The 12,136-nt window shown below is 39.3% G+C and overlaps 1 protein-coding gene across 1 annotated transcript in view; it reads right to left on the reverse strand.

The window, feature by feature from the left end:
* Positions 1-12,136, reverse strand: part of PSMB7 (proteasome 20S subunit beta 7) — a 59,091-nt gene that overhangs the window by 45,443 nt on the left and 1,512 nt on the right. The window contains exons 3-5 of the mRNA XM_024762165.1: positions 11,500-11,597; positions 9,905-10,045; positions 4,257-4,372 (exon numbers count right to left, since the gene is read on the reverse strand). Coding sequence (XP_024617933.1) covers positions 4,257-4,372; positions 9,905-10,045; positions 11,500-11,597 — 355 coding nt within the window. The remainder of the gene's footprint in view (positions 1-4,256; positions 4,373-9,904; positions 10,046-11,499; positions 11,598-12,136) is intronic.

Raw genomic sequence — 12,136 nt, forward strand, 5'->3', positions numbered from 1 at the left:
CCATGCACACATAAACATTTCTGGCCAGGTGTAATCTCTGTCTCTGCCTCTAGACTTCCCACATGCCAATCCTCCTTCCGACAGCTGTCAGGCTGCTCTAACAAGCGAATCTTATCCTATCATCCCCTGGCTTGAAAAGAGTAGACGGGAACCTCCAGGACAAAAACAAACAACTCAGTCTGTACCGTCGGGACTCTCTCCGGCCTAGCTTTCCAGCCTTGCCTCTGCCCCACCCTCCTGAACGTCAGTACATCTTCATCCCTCTACCTCTTCCGCTGTGCCCCCAGCATGGAACACTCCCCACACCCACTGCACTTGCCTCACCCATCCAGCAAACTCGGGCCTTTCAGTTCTTTGACCATACTGGTCCCTTGTGCACTGCAGGGCCTAAAAAGTCTTTCCCTTGGGGGTAGGGAGTAGGGTGGCAAATTCCTGGCTAATTCCTACTTATCATACAGGTCTCAGCTTAAGTGATTCTTTTCCCCATCTTTCACCTACCAGACTGGCAAGAATATCCAAAGTGGGAGAGTTTATAAGAGAAAGGCATTCTCATATTCTCTTGGTGGAATACAAACTAGTACAATCTTTTTGGAGGGCAATTTGGCAACAGCTCTCAAAAGGTAAAATGCACTGTATGACCAGCCATCTGTCACTTTTGGGGGCTGCCCAGTAGCTATACTTCCTTTCTATGTCTGGGGAACCCCCCCACCTTATAAACAGACGACTGAGCCTCACCAATCATCACCAACCAAGCACCCACCCTTCCCTATAAGGAACTCTCGGACAGTGAATGAGATGGCAGGAAGCCTCAGTTCCAGATGAGGCAGCCAGGGCAGCAGAGTGAGCAGCGAGCCAGGGCCTGCGCCAGCTGGGCCAGCAGTGTAGTCTGCAGCATTCTGCCTTTGCCTGCAATGGCCCACTCTGCAGCATTATTTCTGAAACTGTTCTTGGCCCCAAACCCAGTTCTTGCCCTCCTAGCTATTCTGTGAGCCACCTACTATCCTTTAAAAAATAAAAATTCCTCCTTTCCTAAATCATCCAGTGATTCTAATGATTACAACAGAGAATTCTGAGCAATACATGCACACACCCTAATCCAGAACTCCACTACTAGGAATTTGTCAGATGTACTTACACAAGTACACCACGACATATACTCATCAATAGGAGAATGGGTCACTAAATCATGGTAGAGACATGTAATACAATTCTATGAAGTTGTTGTTGTAGATTTGATATAGATCTACAAGCACTGATACAAAAACTTATTCAAAACAGGTTAATAGTAATGGAACAGCATCTACAGCATGACCTCAGCTGTGTATTTTTAATAGGGATTGACAGATAGATGACAGATGATAGAGATATATATAGATGGATCATAAAACATTTTTTGAGAAAAAAACACAATAAACCCTTAACAGTGGTTACTTTGGGGAAATATGAAAGAGACTTATTTTTCATGTAATATTTTTCCCCACTTGAATGTTTTGTCATGTTCATAAATTACTTTCATTAGAAAATGTTTTCATGTCACTTGCCCAGTAAGGACTTCCCAAACACCCATTATCCACATGCTCCTTCCTGTATTCTCTCTTATTACTGCTTTTTTCCTCCAGGGCACTTAGCACAGTGCATTCTTTTAGATTAATGTGTATTTACTTAATTCCTATCTCCCGCAGAGGCTATAAGCTCTGAGGATAGGTGCTGTGTTGACCACTATATTCCCAGTGCCTAGCACATAGCAGATGCTAAATAAATATCTGATAAATGAATGAAAGTAACTTATCCTTCTTTTAAGATTCAGCTCAAGTGAAGGGAAGCTTTCCGTGAAATCTTCCAGTTTAGACCCTTTCTCCCTTGGGCCTCCAATGGCCTTTGTACCTACTGCCCTTGTCAGTTTATACAGCTATCTCCCCCATTACACTGGGAATATGTTGAGGGTAAGGATCCAGACATTCAACCTCTCTCTGTGGAGCCTGCTACAGTGCTTTTACACAGAAGGCACTCAAGAAATAGTTGATAAATGAACAGATGAACAAACAAACTAAACCTCAAAGTAACAACTTACTTGTGTATCTAAAATCAGGTGTTACTGATGTCTTGCTCTTCTTAATCTTCTTAATCTCTTATGAAAGCAAAACCAGACTGTGGAGTGATGATTTCTGAGCAGAAGTATGCCATAAAATCAAAGCTGTGGAGCCATCACCCTGGACTCACATTGGACTTGGAGGGAAGCAAGATCACTGTCAGCCAGGACAGAGCACAAAGTGGAGTTGCAGGAATGAAATGAGCAGACACAAATCTGCTTTACTCACTTTCAACAACTTTTCCTAAATTCAGGATTATGCTCGTAAGACAAATTACTAGTTCAAAAGCAACAGAAACCAGTTCAATTTTTCCATCTTAAAAATGAAAAGGCTTTGTATCAATATTAAATTTCCTGATTTTGATGACTTTATCAAGGTGATGTAAGAGAACATCCTAAAGGATTTTGAGATAGAGGGTTATGGTGTCTGCTATTTACTCTCGAATGGTTCCATACACCAAAAAATAACAATAATGTATGAGAGAGTGAGCAAAAATGTGGTAAAATCTTAACAATTGACAAACACGAGAAAGGGTATATATGACTATTCATTGTACATTTTTGTTACTTTCCTGCAAGTGTGAAATTTTTTTTAAATAAAAAAAAGAAGAAATGAAACTACTTAACAGAAAAGGCTATTCCACCTTTACTACCATTTAAAGGCATCAAATGGAGGGAAATAAAAACACTACTTTGATGGAAATAACAAAATGGAACAGAGCAATTCTAAAATTACTGTAAGTATCTTCATTTAAAAATAATTATTCCATACGGTATCTGGGGACAAATCATTCTTCTCACAAACATGGAACATCTGTTGCATACAAATCTTATAAGAGGCTTGTGCATTACATGGAATGGAATAGCAAAGTCCCAAGCTAGCAATTTCCAAACTATTCAAGGCAGCCATTATTCCTGGCTCTGCAGAGCCAAGATACCAAGACAAAAAATGCAAAAGGTAAACAACAGCTGGAAAAACGCCAGCTACAAATGACCTGTTCAAGTTACTGGACATATGCAATTTCTTTCTTTTTTTTTTTTAAAGATTTATTTTTGATATGGACCATTTTTAAAGTCTTTATTCAATCTGTTACAACATTGTTTCTGTTTTTGTGTTTTGGCCGCGAGGCATGTGGGATCTTAGCTCCCTGACCAGGGATAGAACCCGCACCCGCTGCATTGGAAGGTGAAGTCTTAACCACTGGACCACCAGGGAAGTCCCTGGACATATGCAACTTCACTCAGAAATTTAGCATGAAAGTTAAATTCAAAAATCCTAACTCTTCTAAATATAATTTTATCACTTTTTTAGTCATTTAAAAAAAAGTACTCTTATCTAGCATTTAGAGCTAAAATACAAATGTACAAGGCTGATCTAAAAGGCGTAGCTACTATTTATAGGCCAGGCACTGGACCAGATGCTTTATACACATTATTTCTAGTCATTATAAATAACCTGGTATGCATGGTAGGTATTACTGATACCATTTCACAAGTAAGGAAATCAAGGTTCAGAGAGGAATTACATGCCCAGGATCCCTCAGAGATTAAGTGGCAAAGAGGAACTCTGGTCACTCTAGCTTAAAAAAAAATCTCTGCGTGGGCCTATTCCCCCAGTGAGGCCTCCACTCTAGCCTTCCCTCTGCCCAGGAGGCCCATCCACTCAGACCTCACCTTCTTCATGAACCTACTTTAACCTTCTCAAGTCCCCTTGCACTGCATTAACATTTTTTAACTTTTTGTTTTGAGATAATTGTAAATTCACATGCAGATGTTAGAAATAATACATCACATTTTTGTACACTCTTGACTCAGTTTCCCCTAAAGGTAATATCTTGCATAACTGAAGTATAATATCACTGCATTGTTTTTTTCTCTACGATTTATCTCTTTCTAATATATATTTATAACTGTTGCTGTTATTGTCTGTCCACCCCCACTAAAATATAAACTCCCTGCAGGCAAGAATCTGTACCTAAATTTTGTTCACTGCTATATCCCAAGCACATAAGACAGGGCCTAATCCCTAGGAGGAACTCAATAATACTTGTAGAAGGAATCAAAGCACTGTACTGCACTGCCTCCTCCATCCAGAAATAAACCAACTTTAAGAGACCACCTTAGTAAATAAGACGATTCTGAAACATCAGGGAAACATTACACTCACCCATGGTGACATAAGGCAACTTATCAGTTGATCCATGAGGATAGATGCTGTAGAGGTGAGGTCCAGTAACATCTACTCCCCCCAAAACTAGGGCTGCACCAATGTAACCTTGATACCTGGTGATCAGAGTATGCATAAGAAAAAACAAAAATGAGTCTACATTGCATCACTATAACTTAACTGAAAGTTGTATTTGAAGTCAGACAATAAAAAGCTTTTCTTACACTACTACTGCTTCATTAAATAATTACTGTTTTGAAGGGAAAAAAATAGGGAATGGAGCCAACATACTTGAACATCTACTATCAGCCAATAAAAACTGTAAATTGTGTGAGGCATTCCATGTGCCTTACATAATCTTAGTCTCACAACCCCCTTTAAAAGAAAACACTATAATTCTCATGGTAGAGAAGAGAAAACCAACCCAAAGACATTTTTAAGCCTCAGAGCCAAGCTTGGCTTACTCCAAAGATCATCAGCACCCCTCCCATCATACCTCTCTGTGTTTAGCAGATAAGCTCCCTTCCAAGTCAACAGTGAGTTGTTGCTCAACTAAAGCTGTTCAAATTATCAACCTCACCATAGCCTCATAGGAAAATAGCTAATGTCAAAACACCTTTCCCCTCGGGCTTCCCTGGAGGCGCAGTGGCTGAGAGTCAGCCTACCGATGCAAGGGACGCGGGTTCGTGCCCCAGCCCGGGAGGATCCCACATGCCAGCTGGGCTGGGCCCCTGAGCCATGGCCACTGAGCCTGCACGTCCAGAGCCTGTGCTCCGCAACGGGAGAGGCCACAACAGTGAGAGGCCCGCGTACCGCAAAAAAAAAAAAAAAAAAAAAAACCTTTCCCTTGAATAAATCCACAAAATTATGACAGATACGAGCTCATACTGAGTAAACGAAAGAAGTATTTCATCATGCAGGGAAGTGAATGAAGTAACTCCATGACAGCCTATATAAAACCCATTGCTCCTGCCCACAGTTTAAAACTGTATCTCTCAGGAACGTGGGCAAGAATACATTTTCCGCCTCACCCCCACCTCTGTTTAATTCTGCACGTATTTGTTCCTTTGGACCCTCTACTTAGTTGGTTTTCCGCTTCTACAGATTGCTTTCCTTGTAACTGGTTCAATTTTTTACCATTAGAACTGCTATGCTAGATAAACATGCTGGATTTAAAGTTCTCCACTGTGAGCCTTTAAATCTCTGGGAAGAAAAATGAAACCAACACATGCTGAATTTGCCTAATGATACAATCATTAAAACTGATATAAATAACACAAGAACCAATCAAAGTCATCATTTTAGACTGTCTGAGACATAGCTACCCACCAGAAAGCGCTCTAGGTCGAGTCCAGTATTTCCCGTGTCCCTTGATTACCAATTTATTATTTCAAATCTTCCATTTATAAGTGAAAAAATAAAGAGCAGGAAAGGATTTTAAAAGCAGCCTCAAGAGGGAACAGAGGCCCAGAAAAGGGAAGAAACTGGTCCTAAGCCGCATGAGCTAGCAGAAGGGTCAAGACTAGATCCCAGCGCTCTGGGATGAGAAGCCAGAATCACCAGATCCACCACTCCCCGCCCAGCCCAGTGCTTGATCCACTATATCAACTGCCTGCCAAACACGCTGCTTAGTTAAAGTCAATTAATAACCAGCTAGTTCCCTTCCAAGCTAAAACATAATCTGTTCGATAACTTTAGAAGAGTCTGAGATATTTTGGCAAGTCAATGAAATCCTTAAAAATGGATCCAGAAATTCTGTTTCCAGGAATCTAATTCTATTGATATAAAAGGACAAATACGCAGAAATGAATGCATAAGAATGTTTTTTGTGGTAACTGCTTATGATGCTAAAAAAGTGGAAACAGAATTAGCTAAACTAATACAGCTATACAATGGAACACTACACAATCGTTAAAAACCATGCTGCATTTTTCATGCACTACCGATGGTAATCTTTCTCAAGGACAATTTTGGCAATATATATTAAAATGTTAAATGTGCCTACCTTTGACCCAGCAATTCTACTTCTAGGAATTTATTTTAGAATATAGCTTAAAGAATTAATAACACAAGTACCTAAAGATTCTATATTCCAAAGGATCGGCAGAATACCTTACAATACCTTAAACACTTTAAAGCAAGCAATATTGTTAATCTTCAAAAATTGGTTAATAAAATAGATTACTGTGATCCAACAAAAATTAGGATACCGATCTATGGTTCTTAAAATTTTGGGGGCACAGACCCCACGGAAAAAATGATTAAAATTGTGGAACCCTCGCCCATAACAAGTGTACACACACAAATTTTTCACTATTTCAGGAGTTACAGATCTCCAGAAGTCCTCCATGGGCTCAAGGTAAAATCTGTGGATGCCGAGCTCGTCTACTGATGGGAACAATATACTGTTATGTGAACAGAGTCAGTTACAAAACAACACATATAGCGGGATTCCATTTTTGCAAATACATACATGAGTATACATGGCTAGTATAAAGGTCTAAGAAAATAGATCTCAAAGATTCACAGTGTATGTGCTTAAGTGGCAGAGTGTCAGCTGAAATCTACTTGCTTCTTTTCACATTTCTATAGTGTCTGAATTTTTTACAATGATCATACATTACTTTTATAATAATTTATAAAAAGGTTTTCTTTTTGAAATACCCCAACATGGAAACTACTGAAGAGGCACCGGTAGGTGAAAAGATTAGGTTACATTATGGGATAGAAAGCACAACTATGATCCCATTTTTATAGAACAAAATATGTATTATTTAACATAGGAAAAACCTTGAAGAGTGTACCATAATCTGTTAGCACCGACTGCTTATAGGTGGTAGAAATTCAGGTAATTTCTATAATTTTTTAACTATATCTTCTAGCTTTTTTACTGTGAACATGCACTTATAATACGGAAGGAAGGGAGGAAGGGATGATCAAGTGAATGAACGAACGAATAAATAAATTTAAAAGTCTAGGAGTATATACAACCAGCCAAAATGTGATTCTCGCCTATTTTTTCTTTGGGCTTTACAGTATTTTCAGAATTTTCTACAATGAATATATAGTACTTTTTTGTAAGGAAAAAAAAATTACAATATAATAAAATAAAATTTTAAAGCCTCTACATATTCAAATAGTTTCCAGAATACAGAATAGTATATCAAAGATTTCTGCTAGACTCAACAAGAAGCCTCCATGTTCAGAAGGAACAAGTATCACAGATATCTTCTACATATAGCCACCACAGAAGTTAAATAAAAGTAACTTAAGTAAGCTTAAGTAAGGAAAAAGACATCCACTTCTGTTTATCAAACCCTCTTTTCTCACTTATTCACATACAAGGAAACAGATTATTCAGGGGGAAGAAAACAGCAAGAGTACACCTTGTATTCTTTTTTCAGCCTCTGAATGAGTATCTAACTATGTATCAGGCCCTATACCAGGCATTGCATACGCCTTGTTTCTTTATTCATTTCCTCCCCAAAAGTTAGAGAGACAGAACTATTATCCCCATTTTATTGAGGAAGAAACTGAGGATAAGAAGGGTGAGGTGAACAGCCCAAAGTTACACAAATGTGAGCACTGTAGACAGGACCTGAGGCAAAGTTCTAAAGTCAAATCCTATGATTTTTCTCTTATACTAGTGACCCACTTTACGTAACTCAACAAAAATGTCAAAAGACATAAAGAACCATAATCATCCGGGTTTAAATTTTTGTGTTCTTCTCAAAACTTTGATAAAATTTAACTTTTACAAAGTATGTTAAACTAAAGATAATAAAACACTGAAAAAAGAGAATTTAGAATTCCTGAAACATTCTAAAGAGATTAACAGAAACATCTGCTAGATTTAGCTAAATGCTAAATGACACTGCAAGCAATCTTGAAATATTTACTGCAATTTTACAAGTTTAAAAATTGTTTTAAATGTAATGCACCACACAAACCACCAGAGGGAGCTTTACATTTAAAATCAAAATCACAAATGTCTTCAGTTATCTTGACAACAGATGTGCTTTAACAAGTTCTCACACTGCGCTGGAAGAATTTATTTGATAGGTGATAATTCTCCAGGATTAGGATGATGATTATGTACATAAATAAATGGAAATCACTGACATAAAGGCTCAGTACAGCCAGAGTAGGAATTGGGTAGATACGGACTAGGCTTCCTGCCCATATGACTCATAAACCCTGGTATCCTCTGCTGTAAAATGGGTACTATTCTACCGGCCTTGCTGCGTAGCTATATTAAACTTCATATCCACTTCCTGAGAGCCCAGGGGCCATGCTACACTTGTAGACGAAGACCTGCAAGTTCACAGGAAGGCAAGGGCCAGGCAGGAAACAGAGAAGTGAGCCATGCAAGGTCTGACAGGCCAGAACACATGCTCCCACTTCCAAAGGCAACAACGGCCACTCAGTCCCACATCACCGCCCGCTTTATGAGCTTTTATCAGAAGAAGATGGAAATCCATATTTTAAATTCAAAGCTCCCAATTTATAATTATTTGCCACTATTTTTTTAAAAACACTATGTGACCCAAATGAAATTTCTTTACAAGCTGAAGACGGCCTGTGAGCTGCCGGCTTACAACCTTTGCCTTCTGTTCCTGCTCCCCTTTAACTCTCACAGGCCTGGATGCAGCTGCTATGACTTGGGACAGAGATAAAGAAAATGTCTTATGCAGGGTGCTTAATGAATGATGAGGACCAGAATATAGGCCTCTGACCAACTTTTTAAAAAATTTTAAAAAGGTATCATGATACACATTCTATAAAGGAAAGAGGAGAGAATTTGTTAAAGCTAAGGTAGGTCACAAAAGGAGAAGCCAGGATTCCAACCCAAGACTAAATGTCCAGGCTATTTCCACTATACTACATTGCTTCTCTTCTCTTTATGAGGAGCAAGTGAGAAAATGGACTTAAAATTTGAAAACTGTCTAGACCTATACAAACACAAAGTGATGATGTGATCGTTAAGGACTAAAGAGAAACAAAACTACTAAGAGGAACTCTGTGGGAGTCAGCAGGGAGTGAATGTCAGGTCAGGCAAATGAATGCATCTCTTTAAGCCTCTGTTTGTTCACTTACAAATTAGACATGTTAATAGCCCCTAACTCAGAGTTAAAGGGATAAAGTGAGATCATGCATAAAGCACTTACTTAGCACAGGGCCTGGCACAAACAAATAAATGTTGGTTAATAGTAACGCTATCCTACCCACTTACAGCCAACTACAAATAATCACTTTTCATTTCACTGTTACCTTGCCCCTAAAAAAGAGAGAAAAAACAATCATTTGTGTTTGTGTGTGTTCACAAGAAGAACTCAAAGGTTCCTTCCAGCTCTTTCTTACTATGAACAAAAAAGGTTTTTTTATCCAGCAATACCCTAAGCCTCAGGAAATGACTCAATTGGTCACATGCGATTCATTCATGAAAAAAAAAAAAAAACCCAGACCCTGTAAATTCAAATACATTATCAAAAGCCTTATGAAATTAAAGTGTCTTTATAGTAACAATTGATTTCTGGAATAAAATGTGTATTTCTTAATGCCTTTCCTCGAGCTTCCAGGCTTCCCTTGGCTGAAACTCTAAGACATGAGAAAAAAATACTACAGAAATCCCCATCCTGGAACCTTACCTGAAAAGCATCTGCTTCAGCATCCGATTGGCCGTCACGACTCTGGGAAGGCGGCCAGTGGAAAGAGAGTGGAGCTCCAAGTTGGAAGAAATGAGCTGGGTTGTCATGTCTGTGTCCGCAGCTGTCCCAGCACCACAACAACTAAAAAATACAATTAGAAACGTAGCTGAAATTCAATTACCAAAGGGCTCAATTAGAAGTGGAGCTTCTTGGAAAACTTCCACAAAGTTCAGGGACATAGATGTTTTTGAGTATACCTGCACTGTAACTGCTCTAACCAAGCTTAAATAAACATAAAATTAAGAATGCACATCTAATTATATGCAAATATATTTTCTGTAGCCCAGTGGAATATTTCAAATCATTAGTTTCTATGTTCTGAACAGAGTGTGCATTTTACTGATCCTAGAAAATATCCAAGTTGTACAAAAGAGCAAGGAATGTCAAAAGCCTTGCAATTTACATTTACCAAGTATTTAGTACTAGATACCAGTCATTCCAAAGTGCTGAGAATAAAGAAAATATGACACAGTAATAGCACTTGATTTCAAACTTGAGTGGAGGAGACATATAATACAATATAGTAGCATAGGTAGAAAATGCTGTAGGAAACTGGAGGAGAGAGCAGTTAACTCTGATCTTTGAGAAGAGGTTTCATGTGAGCTGGATTTTGAAGGACAGAATAAAAACACTATACAGAGAAGAAGAAAGGGCATTTCTAAGCAGAGGGGCTAGCAAGAGCAAGGGTAAAACAGCTTGGACATGCGGAGAACAGGGACATGAGGGAAATAGGGACAGCCCAGGTATAACTGGAACATAGAGTGATAGCAGCTAAATAGGATGAAAAGGTAAGCTTTCTGTGAAATTGTACAAGACCTTGAATATCATGCTAGAGTTTCGATTTTATCCTGAAAGCAGTGTGGAAATGTGAAAAATCTCTTGAAAAGTTTTTAAACAGGAAAGGGACATAATTAGATCCATGTTTTACAAAACCCAACATGGCAGAAGAGTGAACAATACAGATAAAGGAAAGGCCAAAGGCAGAGAGACCATTTAAATGACAACTGCAATGATCCAGCTGAGAAAAGAGAACCCGAGCTAAGGCCTTAGTAGAGGGAAGGAGAGAAGGGAGTGGATTCAAAAGGCACACAGAAGGCAGAACTGGGTACCAAATGAACTGAAGACTAAAGCAAAAAGAGGACTTGAGGGACTTCCCTAGTGGTCCAGCAGTTAAGACTCTGTGCTCCCAATGCAGGGGGCCTGGGTTTGATCCCTGGTCGGGAAACTAGATCTCGCATGCCGAAACTAAGAGCCTGCATGCCGCAACTAAAAGATCCCGCGCACTGCAGCTAAAGATCCCGCACGCGTCAGGGTGCCACAACTAAGACCCAGCACAGCCAAATAAATAAATAAATAAATATTTTTAAAAATAAAAAAGAGGACTTGGGGATGGCTAGCTCCGATGGATGGAAATGCCATTTAAGGGAAACAGAAAGAAAATACAGGCTGAACAACAGGTTTTAGAGAGAAAGAGTAAATTCAATTTTACCCCTGACATGTTTAAAAATGAGTCATTCAAACTAATCAATACTTACTAAATGTTAGGAGATATGAAGTGTATTTTTGAACAGTTCTTGTCAGCAACAACCATTCCTTCAGTTGCCCTTGTATCTGCTCCAAGAACTATGCCATCCTATTTTTAAGAAATATATACTTTAAAACAACTTCACATATACAAACCACAGTTCTCTACTCTAGTTTAGGAAAAACAACGTTGACCATCCCCTGCTCCCCCAACCACCCCGCCACGCGCTGAAATATTGTGCTATACTTTCGGCATTCAATGAAAAGCTTATCAATAAACATTATTGGGTGAACCCTCAGTAGGCAGTAGGAACTATCATTCCTGTTTTCAAATGAGGCTCAGAGATCCAGTGAATTCCTTACAAATCACAGAGCCAATATCAGAAAAGTCTGAATTAAGATGAAGAAACCTTTCCATTAAAATAGCCATGTCTGGGCTTCCCTGGTGGCGCAGTGGTTGAGAGTCTGCCTGCCGATGCAGGGGACACGGGTTCGTGCCCCAGTCCGGGAAGATCCCACATGCCGCGGAACGGCTGGGCTCGTGAGCCATGGCCACTGGGCCTGCGCATCCAGAGCCTGCGCTCCGCAACGGGAGAGGCCACAACAGTGAGAGGCCCGTGTACCAAAAAAAAAAAAAAAAAAAAAAAA

The sequence above is a fragment of the Neophocaena asiaeorientalis genome, unplaced genomic scaffold (genome assembly GCF_003031525.2).
Source record: "Neophocaena asiaeorientalis asiaeorientalis breed wild unplaced genomic scaffold, Neophocaena_asiaeorientalis_V1.1 scaffold78, whole genome shotgun sequence".
Taxonomy (NCBI): domain Eukaryota; kingdom Metazoa; phylum Chordata; class Mammalia; order Artiodactyla; family Phocoenidae; genus Neophocaena; species Neophocaena asiaeorientalis.